The sequence below is a fragment of the Lagenorhynchus albirostris genome, chromosome 1 (assembly GCF_949774975.1).
Source record: "Lagenorhynchus albirostris chromosome 1, mLagAlb1.1, whole genome shotgun sequence".
In the NCBI taxonomy this organism is placed as follows: domain Eukaryota; kingdom Metazoa; phylum Chordata; class Mammalia; order Artiodactyla; family Delphinidae; genus Lagenorhynchus; species Lagenorhynchus albirostris.
Window position 1 is genome coordinate 74,407,872 of NC_083095.1, and position 26,494 is coordinate 74,434,365.

At 46.6% G+C, this 26,494-nt stretch overlaps 1 protein-coding gene and 1 non-coding gene across 5 annotated transcripts in view; one reads left to right on the forward strand and one right to left on the reverse strand.

Moving 5' to 3' along the window:
• SLC7A8 (solute carrier family 7 member 8) overlaps positions 1-26,494 on the forward strand; it is a 56,587-nt gene that overhangs the window by 16,223 nt on the left and 13,870 nt on the right. For all 4 annotated transcript variants that reach the window (XM_060145533.1, XM_060145543.1, XM_060145563.1 and 1 more), the window contains exons 3-4: positions 5,777-5,981; positions 7,037-7,188. In XM_060145533.1, the coding sequence (XP_060001516.1) occupies positions 5,777-5,981; positions 7,037-7,188 (357 nt within the window). The remainder of the gene's footprint in view (positions 1-5,776; positions 5,982-7,036; positions 7,189-26,494) is intronic.
• Positions 22,261-22,367, reverse strand: LOC132506423 (U6 spliceosomal RNA). The gene has a single exon (XR_009535832.1). It is a non-coding gene; the product is annotated as a U6 spliceosomal RNA (small nuclear RNA).

Sequence of the window (26,494 nt, forward strand, 5' to 3'; positions counted from 1 at the left end):
ATCACAGTTTCAATTTCATTACTTGTGATTAGTCTGTTCATATTTTCTATTTCTTCCTGGTTCAGTCTTGGAAGGTTACACCTTTCTAAGAATTTGTCCATTTCTTCCAGGTTGTCCATTTTATTGGCATAGCGTTGCTTGTAGTAGTCTCTTAGTATGCTTTGTATTCCTGAAATGTCTGTTGTAACTTCTCCTTTTTCATTTCTAATTTTATTGATTTGTGTCCTCTCCCCCTTTTTCTTGATGAGTCTGGCTAAAGGTTTATCAATTTTATTTATCTTCTCAAAGAACCAGCTTTTAGTTTTATTGATCTTTGCTATTGTTTTCTTTGTTTCATTTATTTCTTCTCTGATCTGTATGATTTCTTTCCTTCTACTAACTTTGGGCTTTGTTTGTTCTTCTATCTCTACTTCTTTTAGGTGTAAGTTTAGATTGTTTATCTGAGATTTTTCTTGTTTCTTGAGGTAGGCTTGTATTGCTATAAACTTCCCTCTTAGAACTGCTTTTGCTGCATCCCATAGGTTTTGGATCATCGTATTTTCATTGTCATTTGTCTCTAGGTATTTTTTGATTTCCTCTTTGATCTCTTCAGTGATCTCTTGGTTATTTAGTAATGTATTATTTAGCCTCCATGTGTTTGTGTTTTTTACGTTTTTTTCCCTGTAATTGATTTCTAATCTCATAGCATTGTGGTCAGGAAAGATGCTCGATATGATTTCAGTTTTCTTAAATTTACCGAGGCTTGATTTGTGACCCAAGATGTGATCTATCCTGGAGAATGTTCCGTGTGCACTTGAGAAGAAAGTGTAATCTGCTGTTTTTGGATGGAATGTCCTATAAATATCAATTAAATCTATCTGGTCTATTGTGTCATTTAAAGCTTGTGTTTCCTTATTAATTTTCTGTCTGGATGATCTGTCCATTGGTGTAAGTGAGGTGTTAAAGTCCTCCACTATTATTGTGTTACTCTTGATTTCCTCTTTTATAGCTGTTAGCATTTGCCTTATGTATTGAGGTGCTCCTATGTTGAGTACGTATATATTTATAATTGTTATATATTCTTCTTGGATTGATCCCTTGATCATTATGTAGTGTCCTTCCTTGTCTCTTGTAACATTCTTTATTTTAAAGTCTATTTTATCTGATATGAGTATTGCCACTCCAGCTTTCTTTTGACTTCCATTTGCATGGAATATCTTTTTCCATCCCCTCACTTTCAGTCTGTATGTGTCCCTAGGTCTGAAGTGGGTCTCTTGTAGACAGCATATATATGGGTCTTGTTTCTGTATCCATTCAGCAAGCCTGTGTCTTTTGGTTGGAGCATTTAATCCATTCACGTTTTAGGTAATTATTGATATGTATGTTCCTATTACCATTTTCTTAATTGTTATGGGTTTGTTTCTGTAGGTCCTTTTCTTCTCTTGTGTTTCCCACTTAGAGAAGTTGCTTTAGCATTTGTTATAGAGCTGGTCTGGCAGTGCTGAATTCTCTGGCTTTTGCTTGTCTGTAAAGCTTTTGATTTCTCCATCGAATCTGAAAGAGATCCTTGCCGGGTAGAGTAATCTTGGTTGTAGGTTCTTCCCTTTCATCACTTTAAATATATTGTGCCACTCCTTTCTTATAGAGTTTCTGCTGAGAAATCAGCTGTTAACCTTATGGGAGTTCCCTTGTATGTTATTTGTCATTTTTCCCTTGTTGCTTTCAGTTATTTTTCTTTGTCTTTAATCTTTGTCAGTTTGATTACTATGTGTCTCAGCGTGTTTCTCCTTGGGTTTATCCTGCCTGGGATTCTCTGCACTTCCTGGACTTGGGTGGCTATTTCCCTTCCCATGTTAGGGAAGTTTTCGACTATAATCTCTTCAAATATTTCCTTGGGTCCTTTCTCTCTCTCTTCTCCTTCTGGGACCCCTATAAGGTGAATGTTGTTATGTTTAATATTGTCCCAGAGGTCTCTTAGGCTATCTTCATTTCTTTCCATTCTTTTTTCTTTATTCTGTTCCACAGCAGTGAATTCCACCATTCTGTCTTCCAGGTCACTTATCCGTTCTTCTGCCTCAGTTATTCTGCTATTGATTCCTTCTAGTGTATTTTTCATTTCAGTTATTGTATTGTTCATGTCTGTTTGTTATTTAATTCTTCTAGATGTTTGTTCTTTAATTTTTCCAGGTCTTTGTTAAGCATATCTTGCGTCTTCTCGATCTTTGCCTCTGTTCTTTTTCCGAGGTCCTGGATCATCTTCACTATCGTTATTCTTAATTCTTTTTCTGGAAGGTTGCCTATCTCCACTTCATTTAGTTGTTTTTCTGGGGTTTTATCTTGTTCCTTCATCTGGTACAAAGTCCTCTGCCTTTTCATTTTGTCTGTCTTTCTGTGAATGTGGTTTTCCTTCCACAGGCTGCAGAATTGTAGTCTAATTTATTTATTTATTTGTTTGTTTGTTTATTTATTTATTTTTGGCTGTGTTGGCTCTTTGTTGCTGCACACGGGCTTTCTCTAGTTGAGGTGAGCAAGGGCTACTCTTTGTTGTGGTGCGCGGGCTTCTCACTGCAGTAGCTTCTCTTGTTACGGAGCATGGGCTCTAGGTGCATGGGCTTCAGTAGTTGTGGCATGGGGGCTCAGTAGTTGTGGTACACAAACTTAGTTGCTCCGCAGCATGTGGGATCTTCCCAGACCAGGGCTCGATCCCGTGTCCCCTGCATTGGCAGGAGGGTTCTTAACCACTGCGCCACCAGGGAAGTCCCAGCATCACTTTTAAGTAAATGTAATGTGAATATTCTTTGGGCTCCAGTACATAGCTGTGCTCTGAGTGACATTCCTCCCCCTGTAGAAATTCTAGAGGCTGCTAAGGGGGAGGAGACATCTGATTCTGGTTTTCTAGGTAGCGGCTTCCTAGAATCAGGGCAAGGCATTCCTCTCCTTCCCATCCCGTAGTGCTCAGTTTTGGTTAGCATAATTCAATTTTTTTTCCACTTTTATCTTTGTCATTTTAACTGGTCAAAATGAAGATTGTTGATGGGGAGAGCTCAAGTTTTATAAAACGAGAACTCTTGTCCCAGTGCCAGCCCTCACCATCTACTACGGCAGCTCCATGGAAGGACACGTTATCCAAGAATCAGTGGAGACAGGAAGTAGTCAGACCCTCGAAAAGGACTCTTGGTCTTGCACCTCCCACCCTCCACCTGGGGTGATGGGGAGGAGCACATACTGTGGAAATGTCAGAACGAAAGCAGGAGAACCGAAGTGCTCACTCATCTCCACTGCGGTGTTTTCTAAGAACCTTAGTGGAACTTTGACACTCCTCATTCCTGAGAAGATGGAATCTTTTCAGTACATTCACCGCCCTTTTCCCTGTGGCAGCAGCCATTCCTGGTTCTGAGAACTGCCTAGCTATCTCCCCACCACCCTTTCGGCACCTTAAAGACCAAAGCCAAAACCTTGTTTTTCTCCCATATTGATTGTTTTTCTAACCCCTCGAGCTAGTTTTATAAGCTTCTATTGCCCTCTTCTCGTCTGGCTTTAAAATGCCCTACAGATGACTCTTCTGATAAATTCCTGCCAGGCAAGGAGTTTACTATTACCTTTCAGCACTATCAGCAATCCCATCTCACGTTTAGTGTGGCAGATGAAGGGTCCGTTGACAGGGTGACTGTGTCCTAAGTCCTGGGATGCTACCAGGAGGCCCTTTTAGTCCCCACTGACCCAACATCCATGCACAGCACACATGGGGACAGGTTGAGGACAGAGGAGGGCTGAAAGGTGTCCTCTCATTCCAAGCCTAGGACTTTAAATAAAAATACCAAAAAAAGGAAAAGCCTTTAAGAACTGGTGGCACCTGGGATCTCATTTTTCTGTCTCTCTTTGCCTGATGTTTAGATCACAAACTTGAACGTGAGGGATTGTTTCTTTTAGCTTCACTTCTATATGCGGCCCTGTTCTATTGGGATAGAGTTAGCACTAGGGGAAAGAAGGTCTGTTGGAGACATAAATGTGCCTCCTTCCCATCGGAATCTAGCTGTAGCCCCAGGCCCTCCGATTTTGTACTTCAGTCTCACCGCTTGGCTGTTCTTTTGATCCTCCTGGGCCCTTCCCTCTCTCATTACTCATCTCACACAGCAATTTTTTAGTTTGAAAAGGGGCAGCATATTCTACGTCCCGAAAGAATGAAATATTACTGCTTTTAGGAGGTGAATATTCTCTTCTCTTCCCCTTTGACTGTATTTTGGTTTAGAAGTGAAAGTTTCAGGACTGGATTGAGGTTGAGTTGTAGTTGAGATCGGAAAGTCAGTTTTTGAAATTCGAGCATAAAATCGTATACTCTGCATCTTACTCAGCCCAGAACTTGTTCCAAACCACTGGAGAGAGGGCATTCTTTTTTTTTGGCCATGCCGTGCAGCATGCAGGATCTTAGTTCCCTGACCAGGGATCGAACCCGAGCCCCCTGCAGTGGAAGCTCAGAGTCCTAACCACTGGACTGCCAGGGAGGTCCCCAAACCACTAAAGAGAGATGGTGGGAGTTTGAGGTGTTCTCAGAACACTGTCAAATCCAACTGGCCTCAGCTGGCCCCTAGCTCTGTATTTCGACCTGGATCTATTTAGTCTCTGCTTCTTCCCCCAGGCCCTCATTAGTCTGGCAGGGTGGGGCACGAAGAGGGAGCTTTCAAAACACCTATCCCTGGACTCATAAAAAGTAAACAAAGGAAAGCTTAGGAAGGAACATGTCAGGAGCTGCCTCCACACTTCTGCTCCTCCCCCGCCCGACACACACATCCTAGTAGCCAACATTCAGTCCCTGGGGCCAGCGTCACCTCTCAGGAGCAGACCATCCCCTTGCACACAGAACAGAAGTGGATTAGTGGAAAGAGCCCTTGGATTAAGCAACAGGTGACCGACTTCTAGATCCAGTTTTACCTACCAGTAGCTGTGGATTTTGGAGAAAGCCACTTAACCCCTCTGTGTCTTAGTCTCTGTGTTTGTAAAATAGAGAGAAATGCCTGTACTTCCTCCTCCTCCTGATTCCATGAGGTGGTTGTGAGGGGCACATGGGACAATGGAGGGGAGAGACCTTTGGAAGAATATGGAGCTGAGGCTTTGCACATATTGCACCCCGACAAACCACTTCCAAACTACCAGGGCTGTTCTGATAGGGCTATTTCATGCTCCGCACCAAGGGTGGGGCCGTGTGTCTGGGGTAGAGGCCAGCCTCCAGGAGTGCTGTCCATACTCGTGGGTCTTGAAGACCCCAGACACAGGGTGTGACCACAATCTGTCCAAAGGCATTACCCTTCAGCTCATTTTTAAAGTTTTCTTACTGGCAGCCGGTCTCAGAACAGCCCATTTTTTCCAGCCCTTCCATTTCCAGCCAGCCTTAAGTAACGCCTTTGTCACCACCTTGGCTGGACTACGTTCAGCCCAGTCAGTTCAATCTGCACCACCACTTAATACTGTGTGGACTTCGGCGACGCACTTGGTATCTCTGAGACTCAGTTTCCTCCTCTGTAAAATGGGAGAAATGGTATCTGACTCTATAGGCTTGTCCTGAGGATTAAATGATGCATGTAAAGTACCCGACCAAGTTCCTGGTCTCTACGTGTCCAGTACCTGCTCCTCTTTCCCCTACTTCTAAGGAGAATTATTGCTAGACATACCTGCCTGGAGGGGATTAGCGCATCCCCAAGGCACTGCATCAGATCAAAGGGGAGAGCACCCCTGCAGGTGCTGGTCCTGCCAACTGTACTGACTGTACCATCTCCCCTGGTACCCTTGGTGCCTCTTGCAGGGAACATCATTGGCTCCGGAATCTTCGTCTCACCCAAAGGTGTGCTGGAGAATGCCGGCTCTGTGGGCCTCGCCCTCATCGTGTGGATCATAACAGGCCTCATCACAGCTGTGGGAGCCCTGTGCTATGCTGAGCTCGGGGTCACCATCCCCAAATCTGGAGGTGACTACTCCTACGTCAAGGACATCTTCGGAGGACTGGCTGGGTAAGAGGATGTGCAGGGGACCGAGCGGTCCCAGAAGCCAAGGCCAGGGCTTTCCAGCACGCCGAAGAGCGCTAGAGCTTGGGATTCCTCTTTTGCCTCTAAGTCATGGTTGCCAGTTCAGCCTGTGTCCCCTTGATGCCCCTGAGAGTGGCAGAGGAACCAGGCTGTTGTTTTAATCTCTGTTTAGGGTTTTTTGTTTTCTGTTTTTCTTTTTTTTGCTGCGCCATGAAGCTTGTGGGATCTTAGTTCCCAGACCAGGGATCGAACCTGGGCCCTCGGCAGTGAAAGCATGGAGTCCTAACCACTGGACTGCCAGGGAATTCCCTTAATCTCTGTTGACCTTAGTGGGCAAGATTCTATGAGTGAGAACAAGTAGAACTAAGTGACAACTCTGACTGGAGATGTGCGGGGAAAGCGCGTCACAAAAACAAAGCCCTTTTATCCTGACAAATGAGAGTGACCACTAAGGTACAGGGTACTTTTCACGTTACCAAGGATAACGGTATCCCTGATTCCAGACCCTGATCTTGAATATCCTCAGCCCTTGCAGCCCTGTTACTGAAGAGCTCAAACCTCACCAAGGGGCTCAAGGGCGTGGAGGACAAACCCCCAGCCGATGCCTCCCCTTGGCATTTGCTTAAGTGGCCACACCTTTAGCATGCCCTGACTGTGAAGGTTCCGGGGTTGCAAATTTTCTTTTCCACCAGTGAATGCTGGGGGCCAGAGTGGTAGAGAAGAGATGATGAAATGATGAAAGGAGCAGGGAGAGAGAAAGAACACCAAGACGAGTCAGTACTAGTTGAAACAGCTCATCGTTAAACCAATTTACCGTCCTTGCAGAGGGCTAGGTGTCTCCTTTGAGCAGTGGCTGGTTTCCTTAGCATCCCTGAAAACAAAAAGGAACCGCACCCCTTTAGCCCACCTGCCTCTCCTAACACTGCCCAGTGACTTGCCCGGGCTTCCCTGATGGCTTCTGAATCCCTGCCCTGCCAGGCGATGGGAGCGGGGGTCTTTTTTGGTGTCTTGGCTCAAGTGCTGTCCCATTCCCCCACCAGGTTCCTGAGGCTATGGATTGCTGTGCTGGTGATCTACCCCACCAACCAGGCTGTCATCGCCCTCACCTTCTCCAACTATGTGCTGCAGCCGCTCTTCCCCACCTGCTTCCCCCCAGAGTCTGGCCTTCGCCTCCTGGCTGCCATCTGCTTATGTAAGTGCCACCTGGGCCTTGCTCCCAGGATGGCGTCTTCTAGCCTTCCTCGTGGTCTACACGTCTCTGGTTCTCCTTCCTCTCCCTCTTTCTTTCCTCCCCTCCTTTTTTTTCTTCCTTGTTACTTTTCAGTTTCCAATTTGCATGCTGTGGACAGATGGATTCCACATATAATTATCTGGTGTTTAAAAAAAAAAAAAAGAGAAGAAACTTAAGTGTTTTTTTTTAAGAAGATGTTGGGGGTAGGAGTTTATTAATTTACTTATTTAGTTTTGCTGTGTTGGGTCTTCGTTTCTGTGCGAGGGCTTTCTCTAGTTGCGGCGAGCGGGGACCACTCTTCATCGCGGTGCGCGGGCCTCTCACTGTCGCGGCCTCTCCTGTTGCGGAGCACAGGCTCCAGACGCGCAGGCTCAGTAGTTGTGGCTCACGGGCCCAGTTGCTCCGCAGCATGTGGGGTCTTCCCGGACCAGGGCTCAAACCTGTGTCCCCGGCATTAGCAGGCAGATTCTCAACCACTGCGCCACCAGGGAAGCCCCGAAACTTAAGTATCGATAGCTGTTCACAGGCACAGTAATTTTCACTGGGAGGGTTCTTTACATCATATAAAGTAGTTTCACTTGTATCATCTGACCCGAGCCTCACAACAAATCCATAAGGCAAGCTGGGCCAGTCTTACAATTTTCCTAGAGCAGAAAAGGAAACGGAGCCAGGAAAGTGAATTAGCCAAGGTGATTCCTTCTCTTTCCAGTGCACACACCACGCTGAAGACTCCCTACCTCTCGTGGGAAGACTTTTCTGGCCTCTCAACCTGCCAGCTCACATCTTAAAACTCTCTGGGAGGGCTTCCCTGGTGGCACAGTGGTTGAGAGTCCGCCTGCCGATGCAGGGGACACAGGTTCGTGCCCTGGTCCGGGAAGATCCCACATGCCGCGGAGCGGCTGGACCCGTGAGCCATGGCCGCTGAGCCTGTGCTCCGCAACGGGAGAGGCCACAACAGTGAGAGGCCCGCATACCGCAAAAAAAAAAAAAAAAAAAAAACAGAAAAAAACAAAAACAAAACCTCTCTGGGAGGAGAGTGTAAAGGTGTGAGTTGGGAGAACACAAATAGCAGCATGTCCATGGTCCCCGCCCTTGATGAGTTTTCTGTCTAACTAGGCAGAAAAGCCATATAGACAGATTTCATGGTTAGGATTCAATTGCAGTAAAAATTCCGAAAAGGGGAAGAGATCTCTGTGAGCTGGAATAGGTTAGAGAGGCTTTATGGAGAAGTTTGGCAACCTGTATTTCTAGGAAGTCTCAACACTTAATCTCTGATAATCAGGGATCTCAATGGATTGGGGTATGTTGTACCTTTTAGCCAAAAACTAACTTCTAAAGTAAATATTTGGACTTTTTCAGAGGCTCCACTTCTAGAGTCAGCTCAGTCCCTGCCTTCCCACACCTTCCAACCACACATCCACCTAGCTGAGGGCAGTGACCATCCTGGTCACACTCTGTCCCAGGTCTTGACACTTCCTTCTGTTCTGCTGGTGGGAAGGGGAGGGAGGGGTCACTCGCCCACCCAGGAGCTGGGGTGGGACCTGAGGGGTGTGTGCCCTCACTGGCAGTGGTGTGCAGCCCCGGGATAGACCCCATCATCTAGGCAAGTGGCACTGTGGAGCCAACATACTTGTTCGGAGCGTACTCCTTGTGCCGGTTGGGCCTGCTCGTGGATCTGGAGGCAGAGGGATGTGGGCTCCAGAACCGGGCTTCCCGAGCCTGCATCTCTGCACCACTTTCTAAGTGCAGCCAGTGCTTGGCCAGGTCACCGGCCCACCTCTCGTGAGATGCGGCTGAGATCTCGCGTGTGCTGTACGTGCCGTGGCAAGGATTGCCCAAGACAAGAGTATTCTTAGCACAGCATTGGGCACCTCGTGATCCTGTCGTGTAGTCACCGAGGGTAGTCACGAGGATAGTCACTTGGTCCTTGCTTGCTGGCTGGATCTGGAGCTGCAGGAGGGGAAAGGAGGGGGAAGGGGGCATGGGAATGCAGGAGGAGTGGCTGTTTCTGCCATCAGATAGGTTAATGGGGGTGGGAAGGGGGACCACAGAGTGCAGGCCACTGCTGTTTCAGCATCTCATGCCCACAGACACAGTTTCCTTTTTCCTGCTGATGCTGCTAAAGTATCTCAGACGACAGGCCACCCTCACCCTCAACTATAAATCAAGAACCCTGAGGCTGTTCAGTCCTCCCCTAGGAGAGAAACCAGGCCACAGGGGAGAGTTCCCCGGGCAACTAGACCCCACGGCTTCCTTTGCATTCCCCAAACCCGCCAAGCCTAGGTAGGTGACTCCTTGCGCAAAGACCCTCTAGAGTTTTGGAAAAGATCGGATGAGAAGTGATGGTGGGAATGTCCGGATGCGGGTGGAGAGGCAGAAAGAACCTGCTGTAACTGGCTTGCCTTCTCATAGCCTGAAGGGAGTGAAGCGGGGAGGAGAGCGAGAGAGAAGGAACTGCAGATTTGGCTCCAGCTTATGCAACTGCAGCTGCCACTTTGAGTTATTCTATTATTTAGGTCAAAGCTGATTATTCACTGCTGAGTCAGCAAAATATCCCTAGCCACCAGGCAGTAAAAAAAGAAAGTCTTTTATATTTTAATTAAATGAAAAGCCTTTCTCCCTTCTCCAGAGCAAGTATGTTAGTGGGAGGAGGGAGTTAGGAAGCAGGGGAATGAGAGGGATTAGAACTTGGTTTTGGTACCTTCCTTTTGTGATTTGCTTGGGTATTTCTCTTTTCTCTCTCTCTCTCTCTCTCTCTCTCTCCCTCCCCCTCCCTTCCTCTCTCCCTCCCTCCCTCCCTTCCTTCCTTCCTTTCTTATTTCATAAGTAAGTGACTATATTCTCTAAGTAAGAGTCAAGTAATATATAAAGACAGTTGACCAGGAAAGCTTCCTCTTATCTTTACCCCTCTCCCCTGCCCAGGAGCCCTTGTAACAGTGGATAGGTATCCTAATAATTCTAAGTAAAATGCATCTCTGCGCACACATCTGGGTATTTAGATGTACATTTTGACAAGTTATTTCTGCAGCTTGCACTTTTATCCTTTAGCCACATCTTGTGGCTACTACCTGAGTTTCTAGTTATAAACAAAGTGGTCCCAGTGACACAGAAGGAGTGCCAGGTGTTCTGGGGTCCCCCATTTGTATATCCTGCTCCCTAACTATGGGTTTTCCTTCTGTTTGTCCCCCCTCTCTTGGGGACTGGGCCACCTTTCACTCGGGCAGCTCCCGACCTCCTTCCTCTCTTTTGGGGCTGGGGTCACATCCAGCATCTGAATTAGAATCTTTTCTTCTCATTCAAGTCCCCCTCTTCCAGAATGCCTTGTACAAAGGAAGCTCCTTCTCCTTTCTTGCCCTGAGGAGAAAGGAGTACCCTGCATGCGTTTCACAAGCAAAAAAAAAAAAAAAAGCTTCTTATCTTGTTTTCTATCTCTCTGCTATGATTCTGAAGAGGCTAGTTTTCCAGGGCTTCAGATTTCTCCTCCTTCCTTGAGTGATTTGGAAGGTTAAGGATTTCACTGTAGGTATTGCTTTTAACCCTGAGTTGCTTTGCAGTTCCTCTTCAGGAAGTTTCCAGATGTATGATGCATGATGATTTGGTAGGTACCTGTGTGTGTTGTTTTGCAGATCTCTTACAAATTAATCCCTTGACATCAGAGTGTTCAGCAGTCCTTCCTAACTTCTAAATCCCTTACTCTCAGTTCATTTTCCTTTGAGGTTTCATATTCTCGAGGCCCAAACGTCTCATTCCCATGCACTAAGCCTATCACCACAGGTACCTGGACAGTGTTGTCTTCTTGCCCTCCCCTGGTCCCCAAAGAGTGCTGTGCGTGTCTCCTCAGCCTCGTATGTATTGTTGAGAAGGAAGAAATTTTTCTCTACCCTTCTGGGTTCTTCTGGCTGGTCTAAGAATTAAATTGACATGAGACAGATTAACAAGAAAAACTCAAACAAAAGTTTAATAACAACTGTACCTAGAAGAGACCCAGAAAAACTGAGTAACTCGCCAAAATAGGCAAAACCCTCACCTTAAATACCACCTTCAGCTAAAGACAAAAGAGAATGTTGGGACTTCGAAGGGAGGAAGGTAATTGACATGCAAATGAAAAGCAAATGTTTGGTAAAAACTGTTTGCTGAGCCATGTGGAGACAATGGGACAGAGAGTGGACTCTAATCTTTAATCTCCCCACCACCCAGCCCACATTTTGCCGATATCTCTGGTGATAGCACTACTCCAGGAACAGGTCCTCTATCTAAATTCTTTTTAGGCAGCTGGGGGGAGGGGCAAAATTTCTTCCTGAGTCTTTTGGGCCTCGATTGTTTTCAACTTGAACTAATCTGCATGCCAGAGACATTTTGGGGATGCACATCTTGGTCCCCTCCAGTCTTGCCTTCGAAACTTCTTCTAGCATTGTCACAGTCAAAAAGTTGAGTTGATAGATTGCTTTATATCTCGTCGAACGAGTCTCTTCGTCCTGACAATAGGTCACTTCAGTTACTCATTTCAGGAGGTGGTGATGCAGGTGGGCACTCAAAGTTAGGCCCACAGGGTATAAGCAACCAGGTATTTAATAAGAGGCATTTCTGTGGAGACAAAGAAAAATAGAGGTTAATGGGTGAAGCAAATTATAAACCCAGTGTCTGAGTCCTGAGAGTTGCCAGCTGAGATTTCTAGATGTTAGGCTCAAAGCATCTTTTGTGGTTTGAAATCTCTTGTGATGTCATCTGGTGTTCAGGTAAACTTCCTGAGTGGCTTACAAAGCAATAGGCACAAAGATTGTCTAAACGTGGGTTATTGTGCTGATCTTGCTTAAGTTTATATCAGGTTGTTCAGTTACGGTTTGTAGGACTTCAAGAAAAGGACAGCTTTAGTTCTCAATAATTTCAAGTCAAAAGTGAGAGAAAAATTGAAAGTGTAAGCTTGGAGAGCTGTAGCCAAATATGTGAGGAAACTAGAATTCAGGGTCCAGTCCAGTTTACAGGTAGAAAAACAAAACCTCAAAGATGATTAACAGAATTAGAATCTAATATCCATAAGCGTGTATTATAGTTTCTATTGAAACATAATTTTTTCTCTCTCTCTAAAATCACCTTTATCTTTACCAAAGATGGCCAAATTAAGACTCATTTGTTTGTAAAATAAATTTAATTGTATTAAACTTGGCCTGATTATTTACATAAGTCCAGGCCTTTTAAAATATGCTTTGCTGGAACTGTTCATAAGGAATTGCCAGATTGAACTTTTTTTTTTTTTTTTTTTTTTTTTTGCGGTACGCAGGCCTCTCACTGTTGTGGCCTCTCCCGTTGCGGAGCACAGGCTCCGGAGACGCAGGCTCAGCGGCCATGGCTCACGGGCCCAGCCGCTCCGCGGCATGTGGGATCCTCCCGGACCGGGGCATGAACCCATGTCCCCTGCATCGGCAGGCGGACTCTCAACCACTGCGGCACCAGGGAAGCCCCAGATTGAACTTTTAATTGCCTCTCGAGGCCAGGAAGCCACACCGAGGACATGACATTAGATTCACCTGTAATACCTATGAATTTGGGTGAATTTTTCTCTCCTTGAGGTTCCCAAAATTATCTTGAGGTTCTTGTGCCTGCAAGGAAGGAACTTTCCTTACTCATCTGGTAAAGCTGGTGGGAACCCTGAAGGCAAGGTACCGGGTTGTTTTTCCAAGGGGCTTTATGGCTCCATGAAGTCAACCTTAGTTCTTTAAAGCTGTCTGGTCACATCTAATTCTATGTATGTCTCTCTCAAATATGACAATCCAGTCAAAGCCCTGGTAATATAACCAATATTTCTTTTTTTAAAAAAAATATTTATTTATTTTGGCTGTGCTGGGTCTTAGTTGCAGCACGTGGGATCTTTGTTGCGGCATGCAGACTTCTTAGTTACAGCATGTGGACTCCTTAGTTGCAGCACGTGGATCTTAGTTGCGGCATGCATGTGGGGTCTAGTTCCCCAACCAGGAATCGAATGCAGGCCCCCTGTGTTGGGAGCTCGGAGTCTTACACACTGGAGCACCAGGGAAGTCCCATAACCAATATTTCTAATTGTATCATGTTATAAGGAGAACAGATTCATACTGAACTTATACAAATAACTATATTGCCATGAAAATAAGAATACTCACTGAGTTTCCAAATTTTAGAGACATCAGGTACGGAGAAAAAAGATAATTGTTTTGTCTTTGTTAAGCAGTTGTAAACTGTCATACCAGTATTTTTTTGATTGGCAAACTTATGAATGCATATCATAATTTCTAAACCATACATTTCCTCATAACATAATGCTTTTTTTCCAGTGTGGTACATGACATGTTTTTAATACATATAAACTTCTTTAGTTTTTCTGTAATAAGACAGAAGTAGGTAAACTTAGACTTCTTTAGCAGTTAATGTTTCAGTATTTTATCTTATTTGGAAGTGATCTAGACATTCAGTGAATCCCCATCATTTAACTTAGCAAAACTCCAAAGTTTTAAATTACTAAAAGATTTTGAGAAACCATTTTTAAGTGGACATACCATAAAACATAATAATTATTAAAGAGTTCACCTAAAAACTGTTACCCCATTTACATTTATTTAATTTACTTGTTTCCAACAATTAATGTTTAGATTACCCATGAAAACTTCCTGAGACATTAGACAAAGTCAACCATCATACCAAGCTATTTTTCTTTTCTTTTTTTTAATTAATTAATTTATTTATTTTTGGCTGCGTTGGGTGTTCGTTGCTGCGTGTGGGCTTTCTCTAGTTGTGGCAAGCGGGGGCTACTCTTTGTTGCGGTGTGCGGGCTTCTAATTGTGGTGGCTTCCCTTGTTGCGGAGCTCAGCTCCTAGGCGTGCGGGCTTCAGTAGTTGCAGCATGTGGGCTCAGTAGTTGTGGCACGCAGGCCCTAGAGTGCATGGGCTTCAGTAGTTGTGGCATGTGGGCTCAGTAGTTGTGGCGCACAGGCTCTAGGGTGCACAGGCTTCCGTAGTTGTGGCTCGTGGGCTCTGGAGCACAGGCTTAGTAGTTGTGGCGCATGGGCTTAGTTGCTCCACAGCATGTGGGATCTTCCCAGATGAGGGATCAAACCCGTGTCCCCTGCATTGGCAGGCGGATTCTTAACCACCGCGCCACCAGAGAAGTCCCTCTGCTTAATTTTCTTTAAGCCAACTAAATGGAGCTCTTTTACAAGTTAATTTTGGCAATACCGCTTGGAGGTAGAAAATACCACACATCTATAACACATGTATATAGACATATACAAACACGCAAACAGGCACAGCGACCCCATAGTCCCATTTCAAAATTTCAGCCATGAATTGGGTACAGTTATACAAAAGCCACTCAATTGGGTTTCTGGCAGATGGACCAAATCAGGGTCACCTGTTTAAATGGATTTCCAAGGAAAAAACAAACTGCAAATCCATCAGTTAATTACCATCCTGAGCTCCTACATTGAGTGGAGGTGAGGCATTATTTATACAGTCTTGAAAGAGATTAAAGGCTAGTGAAAAGATGGGTGTACGAACAAATAATTACAATATAATGTGATGACAAAAGAATGTACCACACAGAGAAAGGTGCTTCAGAGTTGGGACAGGAGTGCTAGGGAAGGTTCCCAGATTGAGCTGAGTCTGGAAAGGTAAGTAGGCAGTCTCCAGGTGGGCATACAGTAGAGCAGCCAGGTAGAGGGAAGAGCATAGGCAAGACGTGGAGTCAAGAAAGAAATGACTCGTTGGAGAAAAGCAAGTACTTTTGTGTGGGTGAGGCCTAGGAGAGAGACGGGAGATAAGGCAAAAGAGGTGAGTACGAGCCAGATGGTAAAGGATTCTGCATATCATGCAAAGAGCAGACTTCATCTAAGGAACCACCAAAGGAGTTTGTGCAGAGGAGTAACATGATTAGGTTCACATTTGAGTGAAGAAGACCGTGACACTTGAAGCAGGGAGACGAGTCAGCAGGCTAAGCATTTTTCCAGGCCAAAGAGGTGGTGGCCCAAAATAAAAACGAAGTTACAAGGTGACAAAAACAAGAAAGGATTAGAAGTAGAATCAGCCGGCCGTGTCGACTGATTGACTACTAAGAGAGAGAAATGTAGCTGATCTACAAATCAAAATTAACTAAGTTTCAAATGAAATATGTTTCTACTTAACTGTCTCCAGCATTTGTAGTGAGCAGTTAACAATGTTTTCTCTCTATTTCTGCCTTCCACGTCCTCTCCAAATCCCTGAGATGCTGAGCAGGTCTTTGGTTGGAAGTCTTCCTCAGGGTGGTTACCCCAGGATGCTGCTCAAAAGCCTGCTCTGGAACAGAAGGGGATTGGGACCCTGGGGAAGCCTTATATAAATGAGAATCACAGCACTTTGTTCATTCAGCAAACATTTATCAAGGGCCATGATGTGCTCATTACTGTTCTTGGCCCTGAGAATTGGGGCATGAGATAGCTGGAATTTTTTCGGCCTGGGCTTGAAAAGTAACGAGTAGAAACTAAAGGGGGCTCCCCCAGGTAGCACAGCGTGCTGTGTCCTGTCTTCCCTGCTTTCCCTGTGTCTTCCGTTTTTCTCTTCTCCCCCACCCCAGCTCAGGAGCCATGTTTAGCTAATGCTGAAGAATTACTCAGCTCTTGGAAATCGCTGAGCTGGGTGTTCGGGCTTCTTGGCTGAACTAAGTACTGGATGGTGATTCAGCAGAAACTTCAGGTCCAACAACTGGCAGGGAGGGATCAGGATAAGAAGGAAGGGTAAGAGGGAGCCAGGAAGGGAAGGGGGTGGAGCAGCATGGGCAGGCGCTTAGCTGGAAGTGTCCAGGTCGAGCTGTATGAATCAGGATGTCCAGAAGCTGCAGAGCATCTGTGCACCCCTCCTCCGCTGCTTGTTTGTCCTTGGAGGAGAGAGGCCCTTCCAAAGGTTCAGCACATCTCTCCTTAGACGGGCTTCTTAGATTTCTAAAATATTGCCAGTGCTTCAAGATGAAAAGGGCTGGAGAAGGGAAAACTTGCTGTAGTGTGGTAGGTAAGATCTGTTTCAAAGCCCCACTGTGTACCATACAGGAGCTGGAATCAGGGCTTAGTTTATAGGGAAGAGCTGCTTTGACTTTGCTGTTGCTTTGTTTTGATTTTCTTGTCTTTCACCAGTCAAGTTATTTACTCATGCAATAATACCAGCCTTTGTTGTGGGTAGGCAGACTTGAGACTTTATAACTCGGCTCCTGGTCCCATGTGAAAAATGTCTCTCAGGCTCTCAGAGGTCTATGAGGAGGAAAGATAGCTCAGGCTGGCCTGTGTGGGCAGAACTGGAACCTTATCCAAGTCTCAGGATTGTGTGCCTTAGAACTCAGATGGGGCTCCGGTGTTTTCTTTGCCTATCAGTGCCTTCTGGCAGCCGGCAATGGTTACCTCCTAGATCTGGAACCGGCTGAGGTTAGGCAGGCTAAGGGAAGCAGCTTTTCCACAATTAGAAACACGTGCCCAGTTCCTTCTAAGGAGCCGGCTCCAGCCTATCACAGAGCCAAGTGCTGCCACACCCGCCGAGGCAGGCGGCGAGCTCACCCGCTGCTGGGTGAGGACTGGTCGGAGGGGCATCACCTCGCCCCTTTTGCTCCAGGTCTAGAGGGAGGGAGTCAGGGGGAGCTGGCCAGAGCAAGGCAGAGGGCGGAGAAGTGCATGCCCCAGCAAAAGGGGAGACTAATAAACCAGCGCTTCTGGCTGGCCCGTGACCCATGTGAAATTTATGGCTGCTTCAGAGGGCTGGGGAAAACTCCATCCCGGAAAGGTGCTTATTTTGAAGCTCTGGAGGGGAACAGGGTGTTCTGATTTCAGCCAAGTGGCGTCACTAGCTTCCCTTTCAGCAGCTATCTGCTTTAATACATTCCATCTTTCTTTTTTCTGTCCTGGCCTTCTCTCTCTGTTATGCTCCTCTCAAGCTCGCTCGCTCTCACTCGTAATGGTGTGTATTATTCCTCCTTTTCCTTCCTCCCCCGTGTTGTCTCTCATGCTCACTCTTTTCCTCTCCTCTTCACCATCTGTCTTTATGGACTTTGGCAAGTCTGGGCATTTTGACGCCTGTTTTCTCTTATCGGAAAAGACAAAGAAAGCCCTGGTTCTGGAAATGCTAAAGGAAAACAAGCCTTTCCAATCTGCCTCCAGTTTACTTCTAGGAATGAGCCAGCAATACCAACCAAGAAATCCAAATGGAGTTCCCGGAGTTGGAGGGAAATCTGATGGTGACATTGTTAAGGGACCAGAGGAGGGGACACAAGGCAGAAAAGCAAGTCTGTTTGTGGGAAATAATTTTCCAAAACCCTGGGGGCGATGGGCAAAACGCTCCTGGATCCTGAGGGGCAGCCATCCTAGTCTTTCCCTTTTTCACACTGGCATCTTACTTCCTGCTGCCCAGAAATCAATCTGGCCAGCATCTTCAGGTGACAGACTCAGAGCCCCTAGTGGCACTGTCAGCAGTGACCATAGGTACCACTGACAGGAGCAAGGGAGAGAGAGGATGTGGGAATGAGAGAAGGGAAAGAAGGGTGATGTGCATATGATACAAGAAAGGCTGGTGTAGTGGCGGAATAAGCAACTGGGAATTGGTGGGGGGGGGGCGGGCAGGGGGCCCAAGGGGGGCAGTCCTGTCTTTGACACTAATAGCAGGGGTCTTACTTCACTCACATATAAGATGAGATTCTGGGTCTCTCTGACTGCCCATGAGGCTGGAAATGTGCCTCTGGGTAGTAGGGTGCAGACCTCTCCCTCCAGTACGAAGAGCTGTCTGCAAATGAGCCCCAACCAGGTCATTCTAATCAGCACTTATAACAATCAGTTCTTATAACTGATTGTTCTTATAATAATCAGTCCAGCCCCCTGGGCTTCCCCGGTGGTGCAGTGTCCGCCTGCCAATGCAGGGGACACGGGTTTGAGCCCTGGTCCGGGAAGATCCCACATGCTGCAGAGCAACTAAGCCCGTGCACTACAACTACTGAGCCTGCGCTCTACAGCCTGTGAGCCACAACGTCTGAGCCTGCATGCCACAACTACTGAAGCCCCTGCTCCTAGAGCCCATGCTCCGCAACGAGAAGCCACCACAATGAGAAGCCCGCGCACTGCAACAAAGAGTAGCCCCTGCTCGCTGCAACTAGAGAAAGCCCGTGCCCAGCAACAAAGACCCAACACAACCAAAAACAAATAAATAAAAATCCAGCCCCCTATCCAAATGGCCCCTTCCTGACTTTCACCCATCAGACCAGACCAGTGTGGTTCATGGAGCAGAAGCTGGCTTAGCAAAAAGAATGAGTTTGGTTTGGGGACCCGTGTGGGAAGGTGTTCATTGGCCCTCTGACGAAGACACAAAATGACCCTTTGCCAGCCCAACTCAGCCAAAGTCTTGTGTCCAGAAGCAAGGGAGGACCTGAAGACGGTCATCCAGTGGTCACTGAGGGATAGCCTGTGCTTTGTGAGCTCTCTCGGGGGAAGGAGAAGAAGCCATGATATGTACCCTGCCCCCAACTCTGTCTAGCATCATTGGTACTTGCCCTCCCCACTTCATGGGGCTGTCCCACGATGTAAAAACCCTGATATTTACTCGCTAGGGAAGAACAATGGCTCCTGTGCACACTTGGTATTTTCTGACTAGATTTGTTCATCTATCCATCCTCTATTCAGTAAGCGTTAGCACCTACTGTGTGCCAGGCAGATACAGGACCTCAAGATCACCCTGGCCAGCAGAGTGTTGTTAATGGCTGTGTGCACTATTGGCTGCAGAAGAATAGGGAAGTTTCATTCTTCTCTGGGCCCGATGGGCAGAGCAGGCGCAGCAACAACAGCATTCCTTGCTTTCTGTAGGGCATTCCGTCCTGCAGAATGGGTGGTGCAACTTTCTCGTGGAGACCAAGGCACAGGGACAAGCTTGAACATCTGGGCTCCTGGTTCAGTGGCTCGGGCTTATGCTTACCAGCCCCATAGTCCCCTAATCCACCTTTGTGCCCACACTTTCAGACAGTTTGGGTTGAAGAACCCCAGAGCAGGTAATTTGTGGATGAGTACCCTCCCGAGAAAAAGGCTGAAACAGATAAGAAATTGAAGCAAAGGGTCAGGGATAGAGGAGGAAGCAAGAAGGGAGAAGCAATGCAACAGTGCAAGATAGGTCCTGATGTGTGATACGGCGTCTCTGAGACCCTCCAAACCGCCCCCTTTACCATCCACTCTGCTTTGCTGCCAGTCGTCAGCATTATCCTGAGCAAGTCGTGGCCTCTTTTCGAGTTCTAGTTTCTTAGCATATGAACAATAAAAATAACCACTTAACATTTTATGCAGCGGTACACAGGTTACAGAGCATCCTCGTGGGATTAAAATGGACCACACTTCCATTTTACAGAGAGGGAGGGGAGGTTCAAAGAGTTTTACTGGCTTGTCCAGAGAGTAAGTGACCATGCCAGGAAGGGCATCATGGCCATTGGGTTCTTCAAGTTCTAAGTTGTCTGATTCTTAGTCCGCCCAGGCTGCCAGGTCCCTCCGAGGGAGCCACCTCTGCTTCCATCCTTCCGATTTGCTCAACCCCACCTGCACCGTTAACACTTCACTCCGTATACAAGCTGCTCTGAGCTCTACTTGCTTGCTGTGCACTTGAAAAAGGCACCAGAAACCCACGTGGTCCTCCACCCGCCAGGTGTTGCTGGGTAGAGGTGAGGGAAAGAGTGATAAAGTCACAGCCCTGGTTCTGTGAAGGTTGTAGGGACTTAAGACCAACCCCACAATCCCCTAATCCATCCTTAAAATTTTCTGAAGAAGATTTATTTATTTATGCTAATGACTCACTGATGTTCTGTTTCAAAATGGACTAGAGACTGATTTTCAATTGCCTCTTTTACCGATAGTCTTTAATGTATTAATTTAAGGTAAAATTTCCCCCAAAATGTTGTTTCTATTCTTCCCTTCCAATACTCATAATCCTTGGAGCTCGTGTGCCTCACCTCTCCCACTCCGTGGGGTGAACTCCACCTGGGGAAGCCGCAGAGCGCTGGGCGTCATCCACGACAAGATTGCACACAGTGGGGCCACTCTTTACCCTCTGCTGGGAGGAATGAACTCAGACTCTGGACTCCTGAGTTTGTTCATCTCTTTGCTTTCCATCATGATATCTTTTTATGACCTTTGATTGTAGCCTCTGGTCTGTAAAGTTAGGAGACCAACAAAACTCTGGGGGCAGAGAACAAAGGACTCGTGTCTGTGAACATTGCGGCACTCCACCTGCCTCGCAAAAGGTTGGGCCTTTTGTAACTCTTGGGCCTCTGGGTGTCTGTGCATCTGGGTTGCATACGTGGGCCTGAAGTTGTATGGACTATGGAGGAGACAGGAGGAGAAGCTGGGATTAGTTGAAGGAGGGGTATGGGGAGTCTTTTGCCCTGAATTTTTCTGAGAGGAAAGGCACAGCTACAGTTACCCTAGGGCATGCCTGTTTACTACTGTATTGAGTTACCGAGGGGAGGAAGAGGAGGCACTGACTCTCTAGCCATAGGATCTGGGTGTGTGGAAGAGCTGGGATGCTGTCATGTGGTGCATGTGATGTGGAAATTCGCCAACCAGGTCAGCACATTGGTGACCTCACTTTCGCTGCCCGCTCTTAGAGCTCCTCCCTCCTTCCCTCCACTTGGTGTCCTGCAAGGCCTGTGACACACACTCCTTTGAGGTCCCGGTGTGTGCTCCCTGGTTGCCATTTTTTTCTTTTTTAATAAATTTATTTTATTTATTTACTTATTTTTGGCTGCATTAGGTCTTCGTTGCTGCGCGTGGGCTTTCTCTAGTTGCAGCGAGCGGGGGCTACTCTTGGTTGTGGTGCGCGGGCTTCTCATTGCGGTGGCTTCTCTTGTTGCGGAGCACAGGCTCTAGGCGTGCGGGCTTCAGTAGTTGTGGCACGTGGACTCAGTAGTTGTGGCACACGGGCTTAGTTGCTTTGCGGCATGTGGGATCTTCCTGGACCAGGGCTCGCACCCATGTACCCTGCATTGGCAGGCGGATTCTCAGTCACTGCGCCACCAGGGAAGTCCCTGCCCGGTTGCTTTTAAAAAACTTTCCTCTTGAAGGGTATGCCCCCTGCTTTCTGGTCTTTCTGTGTGGTGTCTGGCCCTGTATTTGTTTCCTATTGCTGCTGTAACAAATTATCATAAACGTAATGGCTTAAAACTACACAAATTGGGACTTCCCCGGTGGCGCAGTGGTTAAGAATCTGCCTGCCAATGCAGGGGACACGGGTTCGATCCCTGGTCTGGGAAGATCCCACATGCCATGGAACAACTAAGCCTGTGAGCCACAACTACTGAGCCTGCGCTCTAGAGCCCATGAGCCACAACTACTGAGACTGCGTGCCACAACTACTGAAGCCCACGTGCCTAGAGCCTGTGCTCTGCAACAAGAGAAGCCACCACAATGAGAAGCCCGTGCACCGCCGCATCAAAGAGTAGCCCCAGCTCGCCACAACTAGAGAAAGCCCACGCTCAACAATGAAGACCCAATGCAGCCAAAAATAAATAAATAAATGGATAAATTTATTTTAAAAAAACAAAAACTACACAGATTTATCACCTTACAGTTCTGGAGGTCAGAAGTCCTAAACTCAAGGTGTCAACAAGGCTGTGTCCCTTCTGGAGGCTCTCCTTTGCTTGTATCCTTGCCTTTCCCAGCTTCTAGAGGCCCTCTATATTCTTAGGCTCATGGCCCCTGTTTCCATCTTCAAAGCCAGCAGCATAGCATCTTCAAATCTCTCCCTCTCGCTCTCTCTCTTTTTTAATTGAAGTATAGTTCATTTACAATGTTGTGTTAGTTTCTGGTGTATAGCAAAGTGATTCAGTTATATGGATACTTTTTCTGATTCTTTTCCATTATAGTTTATTACAAGATATTGTAAAAAAGGTATTGAATACAGTTCCCTGTGCTATACAGTAGGACCTTATTGTTTATTTTATATATAGTAGTGTGTATATTGTTAATCCCAAACTCCTAATTTATCCGTCTTCCTCCCCTTCCCCTGTGGTAACCATAAATTTGTTTTCTGTAAACTTATGGAACGCTTCACGAATTTGCGTGTCATCCTTGCGCAGGGGCCATGTTAATCTTCTCTGTATCATTCCAATTTCAGTATATGCGCTGCTGAAGCGAGCGCGCAAATCTTTCTCTCTTTTCTGACTTCTGTTTTCCATCATCACATTTCCTTTGTAACTCTGACCTTCCTGTCTCCCTGTTATAAGGATTCTTGTGATGACACTGGGCCCGCTCAGATAATCCAGGATAACCTCCCCACCTGAAGATCCTTAATCACATTTGTGAAATTCCTTTTGTGAGGTAACATTCACAGGATTAGGATGTTGACATCTTTGGGGTGGCGATTATTCTGCCTACCACAGGTCCCATGAGTTCTGGTGTCATTGTCAGAGGGAGAAGTGAAGGAGAGGCTTCATGACTCCCCAGGGATCAGAGCTGACCTGGGGTGAGGGGTGCCCTCTCTTAGAGAGCGGGAGCTTCCCCACCCTCTCCACCGTGGACACGTTCCAGGTCAGCCACAGGATCTGCACTGTCATGGCTCAGACAAGGACTCTGCATCTCTGCCAGTTCTGCAGCCTTTCCAGGGCAGAGAGCGTTGAGCCCACCTCTCCTACTTGGCGGTTGCTAGGCCCTGGGCTCTGGGCAGGGTACGAGATTTCTGAGTTCTGAGTCCCCCACTCCTGCCTGCCTCATTTTTTTGTCTCCCTCCCGTTTACGTTGACAATAAGCTTTTCAAACTGGGCAGATTAAGTAACCAACCCCTGACTTCAGCATCTTCTTGAAGTCTCATCTTCTTGATGAGAAGATGAGACTTTTCACCACCACCCCCGCCAGCTTTTTTTAAAAACCAGGAAACAGAAAGAAAAAAGGAAAAAGAGAGGAGAAAACGCCCAAGAAATACACAGAAGGCTGGTATTCCATGGGGCTGTACCACCCCCATGGCCAGATTACAATGGACAAGAACCAGAGTCTTATGCCTTCTTGTTTATTTTGTCCAGCTAGCCCCAAATTATAAAATCCTCTGTATTGCTAGGGTCTTCCCCACCTACAAGAAGCATCTCTGATTTCCCTGGGCTGGGCTAGGGGCTCCTCACAGATGCCTGCCAGCTTCTGTGAAGAGCTGTACTGTCACCAAATTGCTTTGTGATCATGTTTTAGCTCATCCATCTCCCCTCTTACAGCGTCAGCTTCCTGAGAACAGGAAGGGACTTGTGTCTTATTTATAACTCCCCGCACCAGAGTATCTAGCACTTGTAGGCTCTTCATAGATGGTGGTTGGATGGATGGATGGTTGGATGAAAACCCTCACATCTCAAACTGCAGTGGCCACTGATCCCCATCTACATGTGGCTTCCCCGAGGTCACTGTATCCCAAGCATGCAGAACTCAAGATCTGGCTGGGAAGAGGGTGGGGGCATAGCCCTCAGCAACAGAAGGGGCGCTGGGTACAGACAGACAGAGGCAGGACGCCTGAGCAGGGCAGGGGCTTGGCAAGTGTTGCCTTCACTCACTGACCTTTCCTCTCCGGATGGAGGCTCGGGTTTCAGCCTGCTGTGAGGGACGCTATCCTGTGGTACCAGGAGACTGAAAGTACCCTCTTACCCCTCGTCACATGCTGTGATCGCCCAACTGCAGGGCAAAGGGTCAGACGGGGCCTGCAGCCGTTGTCCAAGGTGATAAGTGTCACAGGCAGCCTGTCTCCTCCACCCTAGTCTCGGGATATCTCTTTTATGTCTGAAAGATCCCCGAAAAGGCTAAAGGTCAAAGATTAGTCAAAGGCTGGGTTCTTGTGTGTATATAGGCTCGGGCAGGACAGAAGACACCCACAGTAAGTTAATTTGACAAATTGTCCCTTCCTCAAACATCTCGATCCCCCCAGGAACACTGTGGAGAAGTCTTTCTGGCTGCCTGGATAAGGTCCCTTTGTGTTTTCTATGCCAGCACACGGGAAGGTGACCACATTCCTCCTCCCCGCCCTTGCCCTCTCCTCCCCTTGGTGAGGATGGTTTTCTTCTCTGCATGATGAGATCATGATCGGGGTCCTTATTCTGTAATCCTTACCTATCCTCGAGCCACAAGGGTGTTGTTTCCTAATCTTCCTTTCATAGATCAGTCTCCTGTATCCTTAGTCATTATTGTTTGTATCTGTTTGAACTTCTGGGTCCCAGGGGCCTGGCCTTGTACCCAGAGGCCCGGCCTTGTACCCAGAGGCCCTAGAAAGAAATTGAGATTACAGTCCCAGTTGCTTGGAGTGATTTAGGTTGAATTGTTACCAGGCATGTGATCCTGAAATCCTTATTGAATTGAGCAAGATAAACCCAGTGTGTATTTATCAGGACATCTCGGTCCATACAGAACATTTACAAAATGTTCTCCCCGTTCAGGCATATGAAATCCTTCCTCTGACAACATGTTTTGGTTCTCCTTCTATGACACCGTCTTGGATAAAAGCTCCTCCACTAGGAGTCAAGAGTTCCTACCCTTGAAGTTATGCCTCCTGCTGCTCTTTTGACTCTGTGAAACCAACTGAGGAGTTTCCTGGGGAGCTGGGGAGATTGGTATGCGTCGTAGAATGTGTAGACTGAGATGAGATTGGAGGACTGATGAATTGTGGCATTTTCTTTTTCAAGTATTAAGTGTTTGTTGAGCACCTACTATTTGCAGGCACTACTGTGATATGCCCTGGGGTTAAAAATATGAAAAAGTCACAGTCCCACCCTCCTAGTCTACAAAGGGACAGAGAAAAAGAAACAGATAATTGTAATACAAAGAAATAAGTGCCAGCCTTATTAACAAGGTGGTCTGGGGGTAGAAAGGAGGGGCGAACTTTGTTCCTTGCCTACAAAACGCGGCTGATACCTCTTACCTGGCAGGCACCTTGTCAGGAATAAATAAAATAATAAAGACTCACGGATCAGGTGACATTTGAGCTGGATCTGGAAAGCTGAGGAGCTTGCCAGGTAGAAACAGCTCAGGGAGGAAGGTTACAGATGGATAATCATGTCAGGTCCTTACCCTGCAGAAATGTTCTCAGAATCAAGTAAGGTTGGAAAGTACTTGAAAAGTAAAAAGCACAGTTTCAGGATAAGGTAATGATATAACTTGATCAGCTGTTCAAGTGAAATCAGAGGCCTGATTAGAGGCTTCAGAAGAGAGAGAGTCTCATGCTTTTACATGTATGGCTCGTACCCTTGGAGGACCAGGGGGCGTCCTGGTCACTGTTTCAGGGGAAAGGGAAGCAAGAGGATTTTATTTTTTTTCCCACATTCTCAAGTACTTCATAACCACCAGGAAGTTGGGTTCCCACAGCCCCTGGTCTCCCATAAGTTGCTTAAGGAGTGTGGCAGTAAAACTGTCCTACAGCTCAGCCTCTGAACTCTCCGCCAGCCCATAGAGGTTCCATGTTGTTGGCATCTCTGTGGGAGCCCTGTGACTCCAAGCCCTCCATGCCACCAAAGAAGATATAGGGATGGTGGCAAATAAGCCCATGAAAACATGCTCAACAGCATTAGTCTCTAGGGAAATGCAAACCAAAACCTCAGTGAAATACCACTACACATCCTTTAGAATGGTCAAGCTTTTCTTTGTTTAATATTCCATTTTATATATGTATCACATCTTTTATTTATTTATTTATTTATTTTATTTTGTCTGTACTGGGTCTTAGTTGCGGCATGTGGGCTTCTTAGTTGCAGCATGCATGCGGGATCTAGTTCCCCGACCAGGGGTTGAACCTGGGTCCCCTGCATTGGGAGTGTGGAGTCTTACCTACTGGACCACCAAGCAAGTCCCTAGAATGCTCAGACTTTTGAAGCTGATAATACCAAATGCTGGCAAGGATGCAGAGCAACAGGACTGTGCGTTGCTGGTGGGAATGCAAAATGACATAACCACTTTGGAAAACAGTCTGGCAATTTCCTATAAAGTCAAACACGTTCACCATATGACCTAGGATCCCATTCCTGGGTATTTACTCAAAAGAAATGAAAACTCCCCTCAAAGACCTCTATGATCCACTCAAAGACTTCTATGCAAGTGTTTATAGCAGCTTTATTTATAATAGCTCCAAACTGGGAGCCACCCAAATGTCTATCAGCCGGCGAATAGAAAACTAATAATACGTTCATATAATGGAGTACTACCTGACAATAAAAAGGAACTATTAATATACATAGCAACGTGAATGGATCTCAGAAGTACCATGTTAAGTGAAATAAGCCAGACACAAAAGGCTACATACTGTATGAT